The 17317-nt window shown below is 40.0% G+C and overlaps 1 protein-coding gene and 1 non-coding gene across 2 annotated transcripts in view; one reads left to right on the top strand and one right to left on the bottom strand.

Moving 5' to 3' along the window:
• Positions 1-17317, top strand: part of LOC123637401 (PR domain zinc finger protein 5-like) — a 74369-nt gene that overhangs the window by 20217 nt on the left and 36835 nt on the right. The window contains 7 exon segments of the mRNA XM_045550587.1: positions 1610-1778; positions 5038-5212; positions 7136-7228; positions 7487-7608; positions 10995-11074; positions 15607-15691; positions 16917-17074. Coding sequence (XP_045406543.1) covers positions 1610-1778; positions 5038-5212; positions 7136-7228; positions 7487-7608; positions 10995-11074; positions 15607-15691; positions 16917-17074 — 882 coding nt within the window.
• LOC123637575 lies at positions 12483-12592 on the bottom strand. The gene has a single exon (XR_006734943.1). It is a non-coding gene; the product is annotated as a U6 spliceosomal RNA (small nuclear RNA).

The raw sequence follows: 17317 nt of genomic DNA, 5'->3' as shown, positions 1-17317 counted from the left end.
CCTGCAGCTCCTCAGTTTATGCAACAAACGTATGTCCTGTGGCTTGTCTCTGACTGACAGCTCCTTATGTTAAAACATTCCAAGCCTTTAGACAAAGCTTCATGTCTTTAACCAATTACAAGTCAAAGAATCTTTAAACCCACCTGTAACCTATAAGCCCCCAGCTTCGAGATGTCCCCCCTTTTCGGGCCAAACCAATGTGTAATTCCCATATATTGATTTATGACTTCACCTGTAACCCCTGTCTCCCTGAAATGTAGGAAACCAAACTGTGACCCAGCCACAGCAAGTCCACTTGCTCAAAGCTTCTCAGGCGAGGCTCCGGGTCATGAGCCTCCGATTTGACTCAGAATAAATCTCTTTGAAATTATTTTGCAGACTTTGGCTTCTTTTCCATCGACAGTGATGACTGTGTCAACAATTTGATGCACACCTTTCCAGTTTCCACGTGCGTTCTGTGTGTACATGCATGCACACCTGTACGTCCGTGACACATGCCTCTTCCTCCCTCTCTGGCCTCCTCCCCTCTGCGCCCCTCCTCTGCAGCCCACGTCTGGGTCCTACCGGAGGAAAGACGACTTTGAGTTTCACTCACGGGAGGAGCATGTTTGCCCAACAGGAAGGTTCACTAAATCCAGGCTGCGGTTTGATTCCCTTTGTCCTCCACGGTCCAGCCAGGAAGGTTCCTGGAACAAACCCTCAGCGATGGAAGGAAAGCGAGGCTGGAGCTTTGTCCCGGCTGGCCAGCCTGGCAGCTTCAGCCCCGGCTTCCCTGGGGATTGGCCCCAGGCCACCGGGGCTTTTCTTGCCAGTTGATTCCAAGCGTGAAGTTCCTCTGGGGTTTCCTCTGAAAGGTGGGGTTCTTCCTCACAGCATTCCTCCTCCTGGTCTGTGGCTGGCTGAGGTTCCCTCTGCACTGGGCATCTATCATTTCAGCCATGTCTCTGTGATTTTCTAACAAGTTTTGATATGTAGGTGGTGGACCTGGTGTTTTTGGTTTTTTTCCCTTCTCTTCTCTCATTTCAGTGGTGTTTAGGAGGCCGGAGTTTAGGTGAGGTGCACATGACAGCTCAGTCAACACCTTGAACTCACCGGATGTCTACTCTTCTATTTCTGATTCAGCTTTTTGTACATTCTTTCAGGGACAGACTTCGTCTGCAATTCCTCTGAAACTTGACAATTTTTTTTTCTTTTAGTTTTGCATTTGATGTAAATCATAGCAAAATCATTGCTATCTCATTGCTTTCTGTCTGGATGTAGAAATGCCACCGTTGCCTGACAAACTGCATTTATAGGCCTCAGCAAGGGGTTATTTGCATAAGGCCAATTCATGATGCAAAATTTACTTAAAAATTTGACATAATTATCTGTATTTCTTATGTGTATATGTACAAATGCCACTGTCTTCTTAGAATATATATTTGTATTTTATTTGCCAGGTGACAATATTGTCACTCTCCTTTTTCAGCATCCACATCAATTGGAGATATAAAAAAAGTGTCATAGTGATTTTTCTTGGGCACATGGTCCTCAGTGTGTCTGAAAACGATTTCTTAGTCACTATCGGAAACGAGTGAATGGTTCAGCTTTCTAAAACATTGTGTTTCAGGAAGGGGAAAACATTTTCTATTTGGCAGTTGAAGACATAGAAACGGACACAGAACTCCTGATCGGCTACCTGGACAGCGACAGGGAGGCCGATGAGGAGGACCAGCGCATCATGCCGGCCCTCACGGAAGGGGAGGCCGAGGATTCTGAATCCGCCGCCGGCAGAAAAGGTACCGCAGCTTCCACGGGGGATCTGAGGGCGCAGGGTGCAGACGCAGCGTGGTTTGCGCTGGGCTTGGATTATAGTCGCTTTGTGATGTGGTCTCAGCGAGTTGCTGTAAAAACTACTCTCGGTGTTCCTGGCTGTGGGCTCGTCTTTCTCACAGCAGGAAAAGCACGCTGGGGACGGGGACAGATGTGCCCTGTGGGTCAGGGGTGCGGCACTGTTGGGGCAGCTCCTGGCTGTCCCTGCTCTCATGGGTACGTCAGGGTGACCAGCAGTGAGGAGTTCTGTCCTCTTGCCGTCGCTCTGCCACTTGCCCGTCTGGAAACACCGGGCCGGTCGCTCATTCCCCGAGACGTGACCTTCTCTTCTGCACGTGGGAACAGGTGAGGTCAGGTGCACGGGAAGGCCCTGCCGGGTCTGAGGGCGTTGATCCCTGGAGGTGGGATCTGGGTTGGTCTCTCGTTTGAGATCTTTGGGGAATCTGGGGCTTCCGGGCATCTCTTCCTATTCTTACCATAGGCCTGTGGGGTCGCTGGGTTTCCCTAGTGTGATGACCGAAACTAGTGACCGTAGTCAGAGCTCAGGAAATCAGTCCTGCAGCCCAGGAGATAGATGTCACTCGCTTGTCAGCTTCCAGGGAAGAAGGAATTAGTGGGCCTCATTTCTATGATGCTGTGTTTTACTCCTGAGGGAAGTTTGGGGGCATACGAACGATGATCTAGGTATTCACATTTGGTAACAGGCTGTATCTTAGTCCATTTGGGCGATTATCACAAAACACCTCAGGCTGAGTTCTTTGTAAGCAACAGAAATGTATCGCTGGTGGTCCTGGAGCCTGAGAAGGCCGAGATCAAGGTGCCAGCAGATCTGCTGTCTGGGGAGGGCCCGTCGCTCGTTAGGCGTCACTTTCTAGCTGTGGCCTCGTGGGAAAGAAGGGGCATACAAGGTCCCCCTTTTATAAGGGCTCCGATCCCACGCACGAGGGCAGAGCACTCGTAACCCAGCCCCTCCGAAAGGCCCAGCTCTTAATACTGTTCCACTGGAAATTAGGTTTCAGCATATGAATTCTGGGGCTACTTGAACTTTCAAACCATAGCAGGCTGGTACTTACTATATAGCATTTTTCCATTCTGTGTAGCAAAGCCACTTCAGAAGTGGCCCTGGTTTCATTAGTCACAGTGGTAGTAACGCTTTTCGTATGAGTTTTCTATTCTAACTGTAAGTCATCCGCTGAGTGTGAACTGAAATAAAATCTTAAGGCTCACCCCCCATGGACTTACTGAATGGACCCCCTCGTGGCCAAGGGAATATCTTTAAACTAAACTGCCTGCCAGGAGGAGGGAGATCAGACAGGCCTCGTCACGCCCCCTCCCTTCTTGGGGACATCTTTGTAACCCACTAACCAGTCCTAAGGGTATGCGTGACAGACCTGCAGGTCCTCAGTTCACATGACAAATGTGTGTCTGATAGCTTGTCTCTGACTGACAGCTCCTTATGTTAAAACATTCCAAGCCTTCAGACAAAGCTTCATGTCTTTAGCCAATTACAAGTCAAAGAATCTTTAAACTCACCCATAACCTGTAAGTGCCCCGCCACCTCCCCTCATTCGAGATGTCCCACCTTTTCGGGCCAAACCAATGTAGCCTCCCACATACTGATTTATGACTTTACCTGTAACCCCGTCTCCCTGCAATGTGTAAAACCAAACTGTGACCCAGCCACAGCGAGTCCACTTGCTCAAGGCCTCTTGGGTGTGGCTCTGGGTCATGGTCCTCAAGTTTGGCTCAGAATAAACCTCTTTAAATTGTTATACACAGTTTGGCTTTTTTTCCCGTTAGCATGAGAGAGTATGAACATTCTCTCCCCCTTGCCAGCTTATGCTTCTTTTTCTTTATTTTAGTTGAATTATTTGAGAGGAAGGTAAGGATGGGCTTATAGTGTGTGCTGGTTTTCAAGTGTGCATTATGCTGTTTGGAATATCAGATTCCGGGTGATGGGAATTACTTCTGTATTCTGTGTTTTCTTCATTTTAGCATTTATTTGTTTCTATGTTACCCTCAGGGCTAGTTGTTATTATGTCCATTATTTTGATTTAAAAATAAGTCTCCTACTTATCTATTACTGACCTACTTTCTGCTTTAGTTATCAAAATACCAGTTTTCGTTATCTTTATAAAAAAAATCAGAAACCGAAACAAATTTTTTTAAATGTATGAACCAAGTACTTACTTTGGTGCTGTTTTGATTTTAGAATTTTTAGTGTCTTGTTTAGAAAAGCAAAGAGACTAAACAAAAACTCAGCAAAAGGAGCAAAGGAGCCACCCAAGTGTCTAACAATGGAAAGTTTAGTTTAAATAAATTATGGCACTTTAAGTGTTCAAAAAAAAACCAAAAACCCAAAACATTTGACTTGAAAAGATGATAAATGAGAAAAAAAGAGCAACATGTAAAATTGCATATTAAGATGGCACTTTAAGTGTTAAAAAAAAAAAACAACCCAAAACATTTGACTTGAAAAGATGATGAGAAAAAAAGAGCAACATATAAAATTGCATAGTAAGTATGATCATAAATGTACCTGTTCCTAGACTGCATAAGATGTATATGCCCTGAAGATAAGTCAGGCTTGGAAATATATTATCGCACTTGTCTCTTCAAGATGGGATTAGTGGTGTTTTTAATTTTCTTAACATTTTCTGTATTTTCTAATTGTAATTTTATTTGATAATTAGAAAAAAATATGTGTAATTTACGCAGCATTCTGAGAAATTCAGGCAGGATTGCATCAGTCCACATGGGACGGTAGATTCTCACTCACTATACCTGTTGTGTAACCGATGTTGTTTTTATAATCCTGATTTTTTTTTTCACTTATACGTGGGTTTTTCCTTGATAATTCAACGCAGTATGGCTTGGTTGGATTTTTCTCCCTGTGAAGGGTAAGGTGAGCTACAAATGACCCACGGCAGGGAAAACTGTTTTTGTAATTTAACATTTGTGATAACTGGGAAGTTAACATCATAGAATAGGTTAAATATTGAATTTGATTTTGTATTCATTTGGTGAAACCACATATAACAATATTTAAACAATAATGTATTTCTAGTAACACTTCCCGTTTTCTGGACAGTACTATTAATATTCACCGAGATAGTAAGAATTTGCATATATGGTGCCATGAAGCACGTTAGTTTGGTTTTTAAAATGGGAGTGAAACTGAGCGGTTCCTGGCTGTGACCAGACGCCGTTCCCCACGACCTGCAGGTCGCGCTGGCCGGGGAGAGGACTGCGCCTGCCTGCACTGCGAGTCGAGCTTCGCCAGCGAGGACATCCTGGCCGAGCACCTGCAGACGCTGCACCAGAAGCCCACGGAGGAGAAGGAATTCAAGTGCAAAAACTGTGGGAAGAAATTCCCCGTTAAGCAGGCTTTGCAGAGACAGTGCGTATATTAAAGAACGTCTGTGAAGTTATAAGGTAACACTTTATTAAACTGCTTCATTTGGCTTGACTTAGAGTTTCGAACCCATCCATGTGTGTGCGCACGTGTGTGTGTGTGCACATGTGTTTGTGTGTTTGAGTGACAGAAATTAAGCCTTTTCCATTGTCATTGTCATTAACTCATGTATGTTGATATTGGAAATATTCTGGTCATCAGTTCTAACAAGTCCATATTGTTTATGCTAATTCATCTTTGTCCATTTAATAGCTTGCCATCCAATATCAAGCTTATTGGTTTAATCTGAAATTCAGATATACTTAATTCAGCTAATCCTTTTGGGGTGACAGATCAAGTTTTAGTTGTCTGTGTTTTCTATTCCCTCTGGAATCGGTTAAAGAAAAGTTTAAGAAATGGAGAGAGTTCAGAGTATAAAGCATTTGTGGACATTTTGGGAGGCACTGTGGTTGACAGCCGCTTTGGAGGAATAATTAAAGATGAGTAGGTACAGGATGTGACAACCCGTTGAGTTAATGATCCCAGGCATTGCTCTGTGCCTTTATTTTAACAATTTATAATTTATGACATAAAATTTATCCTTTTATTTAAATATTTTATAGGATCATGAATTATTAAATGTGAGAAAGTGGGTATATGTGTTTGTAAAAATGTTAATTTTATTTTACTAACTACAGGTTTTTTATTTTAATTAGATAATTGAATTTAAGTAACTTAAAATCATGTTTGCCTATTTAATGCCACTGTAGGCTATCATTTTTTTTGAAACCAATTACTTCCAATATGAAAGTCGTATAAATGACATGATCCCACACCATCAATATACATCTTTCTCTCCTCTCATGCATTCCCTTCCCTTCATTTACTTTCTTTCTCCAAACTTAACTTCTATCTTTAGAATGTCACTTTACATATGAGCAAGAAATCTTTAACATAGTTTTAATGTTACATTTTTTGTTTCATTAAAGTAAAATTTGAAATATGCTATATTTCATATTAAGATTATTTCCATATATTATATGCATCAGCTTTTACTTATAAAATTTGGGATGAAAAATTTCTGCTCAAAACTTCAGCTTAATGTTTAAAACATCAAAACTTTTTATAATAGCAAGAGATTACATATTTAGAGATTCTTTTACAGGTTCTTAAAAAAACAAGGGCTATATACATTTAGAGTCTTTAAATTCTAGTCAACTTTTGTTGTAGTTAGTATTATATATTTATACGAAAGTTACCCTTGCCAGGCTAGGACTTATAGTTAAATTAAGGTACTACTAAAACTTTTAAAAGGCAAAAAAGACAGAATGAATCTACGGCTCTGTGCAGAAATCTCAGACGGTGAGGACAATTTTCACTGTATCCCAAGCCCATAAAATTAGGAACTATTCCCCAGACCATTTTAACTAAAATCCTAGATTCCCAAGGCTGAGGAACTTAAATTGTACCCACTATATATCCCCCAGACACACTTCATGGTCAACAGATGCTTAAACAAATATTCCTGATTTACATCTATGTGAACATTTCTAATTGATTTAATGATATCTGAATATTTCTAACTGATTTAATAATATCTTATGTTGACTATTCTTAACATTGACCAGAATGAGATCCTATAAACTCAAACAATGTATGATCTATCTATGTTTCTAAATCTTTCCCTAATCCTAATTCTAATCTACCAAAATAGCAATTTCCCAAAACAATTCAAAATTAGCCAAAAATTTAATGTCAAGAATCTTTGAAAAATATTCTGTTAACTATAATATATTGGTCTTATAGTAAAAAAAAAAAAAAAGAAAAGGGGGATTATGAATGTGACTTTATTCAGAGTTGGCATATTCTTATACATTTTTGTCTCATATTTCCAGTTTTTGTTTCTCTTTTTTTCCTATTTCCCCTTAGTGTTCTTCAGTGCACAGCGAAAAGCAGTCTGAAGAATTCCTCGCGAGGTTTTCAGTGCTCTGTTTGCAATTCCTCCTTCAGCTCAGCATTGAGGTTTTGTGTCTGAGTTCTCAGATGACTGTCGTATGGCTGTGGGTCACTTTTTGCATGCGGCCTCCATGCTCGTTAGCAATTCAGTGTCCCATGGCTTCAGAACGTAAATGCTTTTCCTCTTACCCGCAGAGGTAATGCATGGAATGGTCCCGAGACTCCACAGGGAGCATGTGTTACCAAAGCTTGCTGTGACGTGTGACTTTCATTGGTACGTCTTCACCATTGCCTCTCCCTGTCCCCTTGCTGGTTGTCTTGTAGCTTTGAGCAGCATCAGGGAACGTGCCGGGGTGATGCCAGGTTCGTGTGCAAGGCCGGCAGCTGTGGGAAGAGGCTGAAGAGCAAGGATGCCCTGAAAAGGCACCAGGAAAATGTCCACACTGGTGAGGAGTCACTGGGGTGTCATTATTCAAGGGGCTTCCTTTTCCCGGGTCATAGTGACCTGTTTTTGATTCTCACTCCTGAGGAGAGAGCTGGCTTTTGCATTGTGCTTCACGCAGATGTGCGGCTCCTGCCGTGGGTTTTTTCTTTCGCTGAAAACTTTCTTTCTTAGGTTGATTTCAGCAGCATTTGTCATTTTCCCCATCTCTGAACCTAGTCATAACTATAGACCTTCACTCGAGTCTAGTGCTTGGTGTAGCTAGATAAGATACTCTGTGTCAGGTGCATTAAGAATTAACATTTTTTTGAACAACAATTTTAATGTTTTAGCATATGAAATTTATTTTATAAATTGTTAACATTAATGATTGTAGATATATTTTGAAACTATTAAGTGACACCCTTCTGCCTTAATATTTTTACACTAAAATCTGAGTTTTTAATGCTTAAAGTACTCCTATATTAAAGAAAATTCCTAATTACATTTTGACACAGAAATTGAATACATTTGGGTTAATAAAACAAACACTATATATGAATTCCTAAACGGTAAAACAAATATAAAATTTGACTGTCACTTGGATGTTACGTGCTCAGCACAGGGTAGACGGGCAGCGAATGTACCTGGGTTTACTGTCCACTGCCTCAGGCCTCCCGCAAGGAGGTTCACGGGACTCTGCATGTTCTTCTGTGCACATCCTTTTCTCATGTGTTCACTTTTGCACTTGGTTCTGGGAAGTGGATGACCTTCCCTATGATTGCAAAAGGCAAGCACAACGTTTTGATAGATTTGCCGTCATTTTTTTTTTTTTTTTAAATGCCGTTCTGGTTAAAATGCTATTCTTAATTTTCTTCATCTATGTCTGTAATATATTGTAACAGAACTTTCATGTCAGTTTTAAAGTTAACTTTGCTGCACTAAATAAAAAGCCAGCTGTATTCTGAAACTCTGGAAACTTCTGCATTCTTGCTACAGGGCATATGGTGTTCAGGCTGTGCTGTAAGAAAATTTCTTTGAGGCTTCTTGTAATTGGCCTTGGATATTATACTGTTACTCATTCTGGAAACTCAGAAATAATTGTAGGAAATAATTCATGAAAGGAAATTTCATTTTCTTATTTTTCATATGTTGTGGATCATCAAATGTGAAATCTTGCCGTATTTTGGCTAAAGGTCACTATGCCATATCTCTTGCTGGAACTGGGACATGGTTTCATTGTCTCATTCATAGTCCCCTTTCTTCCGTGAGGTACACAGATGTTTTGGGAAAGAATATTCCCTGTTAGGAATAGCAAGCAAAGCAGTACTCATATATGTGGTTGTAGAATGTTTTGTTTTGGAAAAAGGCAAAGATATTCAAGGAAAGAGAAGGTCTTGCAGCTTCCACTTGCGATGGCCAATGATTCTTGTTAGGTGACATGAACTGAAGATGCTGAGAGGAGAGAAGCTGATTTTTTTAAATGTGGACCACATTTTTCCATAGAAACCGTAATATGTGGTAGGTAGGTCCTCAGACCCGCTCCTAAAACCATACTTAACTCGCAGTGTGTTGAAACTCGAGTACTTAAATGAATATGTATTCGGCACAGTTGTGTTGGTTTCTTCCACCACCCTCTACTGCTGTAAGTCACGTCTTCCCGGGTCATTTGTAAGTTGAATCTGAGCTGGCTACAGTGGCTTTGTGAATGCTGTTGTCCTTGAACCTGTGGCAGCTGGGAGGGCCATGAGAATCCTCGCTTACCCAGCAGAGACAGGTAGAAGGGGGCTCAGCTCCTCAGCCTACTTCCCATCGTTCTGTTTTGCTCAGATTCTGTGGGTGCCAACAGAGAGACTTTGGACTTAGGGGAGATAATATCTACCTGCATCTTCAGGTGAATAAGCATAAGCTTTTCCTGTATTTCTTCTCAGGGGAACTGGGATTTGAGTTCTAGGATGAAGAAGAGAAGGTGTGAGGAGAAGAAAGGTGTTGAAGAGTGGGGGTGGGGGTTGGATGTGTTACCTTTGACCCTGCAGGACGAGGGGTGCTGGGGCACGGGGTTAAGCCAGAGGGCTGGCTGGTGGAGAAATCTGTTCCTTCCTCTACTCCCCTCCTATGACCCGCCCGGTGGCAGGACAGGGCCTAGTCTCAAGGAGCAGCTGCCCTGAGGGTTGGGGTGGGTGACAAGGCGTTGCTGGTGGAAGGTGGACAGTCCCAACCTGTGGGAGCTTGGAAGGAGGGAATGTTCTTTCTCAGTGGCCCTCGTGTGTGAAAGACACATATGGGGAATCGATTGCCAATACACGCTACCAGGTCCTCATTTTGCTTGAGAGAATTTTCCCCTTTGTAGCCCTTTGGTTGTCAATGGCTAAGAAAGTTTCTCTTGGCTGTAATATTTTAGCATACTGAAAACATTGAAATAGGTAGCTCAAATAATAGCACAAAAATTCATATTTTCTATTTTCTACAAATGTGTTTCTCTTTCATAAACATAGTCCTATAATAAAGTCAAATCACTTTGTAATGTTGGTTGTACTTGTTTGGGATTTGCTTTAGGATAATGGGGGTGGGGTAGTGCGTGAGTTCAGGTTGGGCCCGTCGAGGCCGTGGATTTGTCATTGTGGGCCAGTGACATGGACCTGGTGGTTCATTGTACTGTGTGCTTTTTCCTTTTTGTATACTTGAAATCAGCCAATTAAAAGTTGGTAAACCAATCTGAGGTTATTTACTGTGGTACAGGTGATACTGTTTTTACATCACTTTAAAAAGTTTTATTGACTCTTCATTTCTATAACCACTGTGAAATTTGAAATGTGAAATGAGCTACTATAAGCGTAATCGTTATGTGAGCAGATGAAATTGGGCTGTTTTGATTTGTGTATTAATATGAATTGTCAATATAATGTTTTACTGTCCTTGATTTTATTTCTTAACGTTAATTTGATGAAGCATCTGCTCATAGATTTTACAAGAGTCTGGTGTTGAAAAGCATAATCTATGAATTCCATCTTTAAAAACCTGATAAAATGCTACGGACATGTAAAAGAAGTTAGGAAAATCAATTTATGAACTGATAAATACAATTTTTTCTTTCATAAACACATTTGGTTAATTTTGATTTGAATTCTTTGTGGATATGTGCCTTTCTCTTTTAATACTAGACAGTAATTAGTACATGGAAAAGTGAAAGGCCTGTTTGTAAGTGTAGTCTATGAAATGGAAGATTTCTCAGATTTACAAAGAAAGGGTTTAAAATACAACTTTTTGAGTTTAATGGATGTGTCTACAACGCTGAATAGTTCAGAATTCTATGTTGTGAAGATTAAATTACATATCACCTAGAAAAACTGTATCTGTTGCTCCTCTTAATAGTCTCGTTCAAATCATGATGGTATTTTGTTTCTGTTTTAGGAGATCCTAAGAAAAAGCTCGTATGTTCTGTGTGCAGTAAAAGGTGTTCGTCAGCATCAAGCCTACAGGAACACAGAAAGGTCAGTAAGACAAATATTGACAGTCATCCCAGTGTAAGATCTTCTGGTCATTTATAGTGTTGGCCATGCAAATTTTTAGTTGATTGTTTTGTGTTGTCAAGACAGAGCTATGTCATTAACTTAAGCACAATAATATTCTAGAATGCACGGTCAACGTGCAGAAAAGTAAACTGCATAAGGATATTTTAAATTGTTTATTGTTCAGCGTTAGTGGAAATATTTCTTCACTGTGCAGTGTCTCAGCTAGATGAGTTCCTCATTTATAACACCCCACCTTGGTTTCCAGCTTTATCAGTTGCTACTTGCTCAGGAAATATAAATCTATGAGGAAACTATACATTTTTATGCATTTATAATGTGCAGGGCATGGCATTTGGCTACTAAAATGCATGCATATTCTAGTTTCATCTGCAGCAACAAAGCTGCAATAGTTTGACAAGCTAAAAATAAAAGTAAGATAATAATATGTTATAATAATGTAATGAGTTGCCAACATAATGTTTAGTGAACTTGATTTTACTTTCTGCCATTTTTTCCATTAAGGTGATTAAGCATGAACTCATAGATTTGTATGCCCAAGTGTTCACAGAAACAAATGGTTATATTAGGAGGAAATAAAATTAACATTTTTAATAAGTATACGTTACTGTTATTATTTTGATATGAAAAGTTAATCTGAAAAATGACAGTTATTAACTCTAACAACATTAGCAACTAGTTAGAATTTTCAATAAAATAGAATTGTAATAGAATTTAGATTTTTTGTTTGCATCATGACTGGGTCCAAATATTCATATTGTATTTTATTATTATAACAAAGATATAAAGGATTGTTTTCTAATGTCACATATTTTTTGGAATATCTAGGAGTCTGAAATGTTTTATTTTAGTGATTTTTATACCAAAGGAGAAGGGAGATGGTTCTAGTGAAAACAAAATTTTCCTTTTATGATTTGTAATATGAATTTTATCTCTTTGCTTATGTATAGCTGCGTTCCAAAGTGATTTGACAAGACTTAAAATTCATATGATTTTTTAATCCAGTTGCTACGATCATGTGCTGTGTATTTAACTTCTAACATGTATGGCAGTTAAACTATTGCATTATATCCTGTCTGTTGAGTGATTTTGATCCTTAGGGAGAAATAGTGGGACGAGTACTGGACTGGGAGTCAGGGCAGTGGGTCTCTTCTTTTTCTGTCACCAGCCCTCAATGTCACATTGGGCCTTTGTTTTCTCACTTATGACATGGGACGTTGAACTGATTGGTGTTATTTTGTTTGTTTTCCCTCTGAGTGCCATGGAACTACCTTTCTTTTTTTTCTTTTTTTTTTTCAGTTTCCAAGTGGTGATTTTATTAAATTGTATCAGATTTTAGCCAAAAGGCTGGGAAGTGATCAGCTTGTTTAAAAATATGAAATGCTTCATGAACTTGTGTGCCATCCTTGTACAGGGTGAATGCTAATCTTCTCTGTATTATTTTGATTTTAGTATATGTGTTGCCCAAGTGAGCAGCACCAAGATTGCTTTTAAAGAAGTTTTGCACAGAATGCCGGTCTGTTAGGGCTCTTTCTCCTGCCCCTCCTCCCTGTGGCTTCTGAAGCAGAGCCCTAGTCTGAGGCAGGGATTCAGTCTGCTGGAAAAAGGATATCACATCCTCTTTTATGATTCTATGATTTGTTTCTCTGATCTGTTTACATTTTAGAGGTTGATAATTTAAGATATTTTACCAATTGGAGTGCTCATCAAAGTTGGCTGTGGAGCATATTCTGAATGATGTTCCCCTTTTCATTTATTTTCTTCATGATAATAAGAACTTTTTTCCCCTGAAAGGAACATCTTGGCAGCAGGAAATCCCACTGGTGGTTGTGGAATTATAGGAGCTAGAGCTCGAGTTGTCCTTGCAGAATGTTATTCATAATATTAATGACTTACTAGGACGATGCAGTCCTTCCTCCATTATACCCTAGTCCGTCACTGCTCAGCCTTTCTGAATCCGTAGGCAGTTTTATTGGCTCCAGTTTTGGCTGTTCTTATAGTTGGGTATATCTAATGTCTAATAGAGTTTAGCTGTGCTGTTTCCCCTTGCCCAGTAGATAGTGCTTTATGACAATGCCAAATTATAACATAGTATAGTATCTTAAATTACTATATATTATCCTATATTACAATAAGGTATATTCTGATTCTTCTTGAAAATTACTTAATTTGGGACTTCAAATTCAAAAATATTACTCTATAAATCAATTTGGTAAACTAGAAATTTTATAAGATTTTTAAAAAATGTGGTTAACCAAGCATTAGGCATAAATAGTATTTACCTATCATTTTTGCTTTAAATCTGATTGTGTTATTAAGACTTTTAAGGAGTTTTGAAAATATCTTTGGGCTGAATTTTCCACTAGAAGTAAGATAATCAATGCAAAAATGCTTTTATGTATAGTAAATGTTCTTTCTTATGATGTTGGGAATATCAACTCAATTCAACCTTGAAAAATTTTTCATGTTTCAGAAACCATGAGAATTAAGAAGTGAATAAATATTGAGTATTTTGCAGTTACCATTTAATATGTGGATTAATAATTTTTAAAACTTTAGATACCAATAAAAATGAAAATAAACTAAATAAAAGTTTTCATTTATGTATTGCTCAGAATACATACCATTTTTAGCATGTGTTTGTCATTAGCAAATTACATATTATATATTATAGAAAGTAGTTTGAGAATGTAAGTCTGCTCTTACTGTCTTTAAATAAACATCACACATCATATCATTGCTCCTCAAACCTAGGTGAGCAGCTGAGGCCACTGGGAAGGTCTTTGACGATTGAAGAGGCTGCCTTTAACATGCCTCGGGCTGGAAGTTTCTCCTCTGTACTCTGTGGCACTAGCATTGCGAGCACCTGTGCGGGCAGGTGTGCAGACCCCCTGCCGCTTCCTAAAGGCACCCTGGTGCTCTTTGGACTCCGGATACCCCTTGGCCAAGATTAGATGCCACTGCGTCTAAGCAAGGGGGCATACGTCAGGCTCCAGTAGAATGACATCTTTTGGTTTCTGCCTTGTGTCTCTACTTTTCCTTTCCCTGCGACTCTCACTGAGCTTATGGACTCGGCAAGAGTCAGACCTGACAGACAGAGGCAGGTTGGCAGCCTTGGACCTGCCGTGTGCTTGGGCACAGAGCCCAGGTGGAAGCTGCAGACCCGGGACCTGCCAGCCTTGCCCCAGCCTCTGTGTCCTGGCCTTTCCCTGCCGCGTGGGCCAGGAGAACCGTCTGTCAGGAGCCAGCTAGTCCTCCGCTCACTGCCCCGGTGCTGTGCCAGCTCAGGGTCTTCTGCCTCAGCCTTTGTCCTGCTCCTGGTTACTCCGTGGGGTCACTGCCGTCTCGCCTTCTCGCAGGAAGAAGGGCCTTTGCTCCTCTGGGGTTTAGTGTTGTGAGCTGGACCTTTAATGAGGTAGAAGCGAAAACAGGACTTCACCAAAACCGTTTTTGAATATTCAGCAAAAGAATGTGACGGTCTTGTTCATTGAGATGCTCAACATTTCTAATACAAGGCATCACGGAATACATTCCTTTAACAGTTGAGTACGTCATTTCTGATAGTAAACTGGCTTCTACATTTCTTACTGCCTGTTCAGTCTCTCTGCTTTAGAATCTGGGAGGGAAAGAACTGATTTAATACCCAGTTGTAATATTTACGTTAGCTAATTATTTGCTAAAGTTATGTCTTCCCTTATTATGTTTCTAAAATAAATGGAATTGTGTATATTTAAGGTATGCAACATGATGTTATGAGATACGTATGTAGTAAAATGGTTATTATAGTGAAATATTAACATGTAGTTACCAATTATTTCCCTCCCTCCCCCCATGGCAAGAGTCGCTATAATCTACTCATTTAGCAAAAAACCTGGATACAATACACTGTTATTAACTATAATCCTCATGTTGTACATTAGATCTAAGCATTTATTCATTCTACATAACTGCTACTTTGTATCCTTTGACCTATATTTTCCCATTTTTTTTTATCAAGGTTCTATCATGTAAGTCTTTATTGTAAACTAGATGCTTTTCAGAGTCATGTATTTTCTGGTCTCTTGCTGTAATGTTTTGCTTTATACTATATACATTTAAGTTTAAAATACTATTGCCTACTGTGAAGAATTCTATTACCTGCAGGTGACATATTTATTTCCAAGTCTAAATTGGTGCATAACAATAGATTCAGAATTACTAGGTATAAATTTTTACAGAGTATAAATTTAATATGTATTATTTAGGTCAGCTATATTACATAACTAAGGACTGTGAATCTTGTGTTCTCTTTTAGTGATAAGTTCTTACTGGGCAACTTATGTTCATGGCATTATCAATTTATATAGGCTAGTATGAGTAAGTTAGGGCTGTGTTGTAATGTATAGTTTGGATATTACAGTAGCAACTGTCCACATGCTTAGATATTTGCTTGCACTATATGTAATTTATTAGGATTTGACAGTTGATTTAACTGTCAGTTTAACCTTTTGCAGATTCACGAGATATTTGATTGTCAAGAATGTATGAAGAAGTTTATTTCAGGCAATCAGCTGAAACGTCATATGATCACGCACTCAGGTAAACTACATGCTTTTGTCTATACTGAAATCACTAAAAATGAATTGCTTTGTCATTTTCAGGCATTCTTAGTGGTAATCAGGAGCCCTGGCTATAAGTTCTAGTTTGGACATTAACTAGTCATGTGCTTTTGAACAAGTGACTTAATTCTCTAGACCTAAGTTTATTTATAAAGCAGAGGTAGTTAGACTAAATGACATTGAAGATCTTCACAGTCACCATATGATGTGTCACCTAGTCCTCTTTGAGCCTCAGTTTCTTTATTCTTCCTGTGAAATGGGCACCTGTCTCTCAAAATAGCCACACAGGTTAGACAAGGTCATTGTATGCAGTCACAGCGCAGCGTCTGACGTTCAGTGGAGATTCAACAACTGCAGTTCCTGCATTTCTAGACACTTGTACATTCCACATAAGATGCTAATAAAGTTTTTAGTGAGAAATTTATAAATAGGTTTTGAGAATGCAAGTTTTTTAAGCCATAGTTTCATTTTAAGCAAGTTTGAGTAATAGGTCTGTGTTACTTATACAAATTTAAGAAAAAATCAGCTCTGAAAATAATTTTTGCTGTGTGGATTCCCTTTCTGAAGTGCCGTATATGATCCATAATTTGAGGCCATTGAAGTTATAATCTTTTTGAATGTCCACTTTGTTTGGAGATAGTTGTAGGTATTTTAGTAAATTAAAATCAGAGATCAAAAGAATCATTGGCTTTCAAGTATGCTTTATTTGATACACATTTTTATTTAGTCATCAACATTGTAAGAATATTACATAGATAGGGATTTTACATGCCTGAGTGTCTAGTTCCTGCGGCGCATTGGAAGCTCTGTCTCCGCGGGGCCCGGCCTCCCCATGGGACGCAGCTCCGGCCTCTCCCCCGTCACAGTCGGGTCACTCGGCAGTCGGGGCTGAGACCCTGATGTACTGGCACAGATCAGCCCATTTCATCTGGAAATAGGACTTCTTTCTCACATGTAAACTTCTTTATCTCTAAGCTACTTTGTACATTCAGTTTATAAACCGGCTGTGTAAGAGAACAAGCTCAGGCTTCATCTGGGAGTAGAGATGGACTTTCCCAACACAGGGGCACGGGGGGTGGGTCCCGCTTGGGTGCTGGGCCGTGCCTCAGTTGTTCAGCCGTGGGAAGCAGTCCAAGGTGAGCACGCTTCCTGTCTCGGCCTTCACCTTTGTTAGATATCAGACTGTCTCCACTCACTTTTCACAGAAAAACGGCCCTACCATTGCGAGATTTGTGACAAGTCTTTCAAGCGGCTGGACCAGGTGGGTGCCCACAAGGTGATACACAGCGAAGACAAACCTTACAAGTGCAAGCTCTGTGGAAAGGGCTTTGCCCACAGAAATGTTTACAAGAATCACAAGAAGGTAAACGCTCATTAATATTTTATTATTTTGTACTAATGTGCTGATCTCATTTCCAATTGTCTGTCTTTAAAGAAGTTTTTGTGTAGCTGGGGTGCACTGCACATCCTGGGACCACTGGGACCCTCTCGGCCGGGACCCCCGGCCTCCGTGCGTCTTCTGTGCTCTCTGGAAACGTCCCGACTCTCGGCCCGTCCGTCGCTGTGCAGTGTAGGCCATGGGGTTGTACTCATTGCGAAATATGTA

The sequence above is a fragment of the Lemur catta genome, chromosome 4 (assembly GCF_020740605.2).
Source record: "Lemur catta isolate mLemCat1 chromosome 4, mLemCat1.pri, whole genome shotgun sequence".
Classification (NCBI taxonomy): Eukaryota; Metazoa; Chordata; class Mammalia; order Primates; family Lemuridae; genus Lemur; species Lemur catta.
This window is presented reverse-complemented; position numbering and strand designations above follow the sequence as displayed.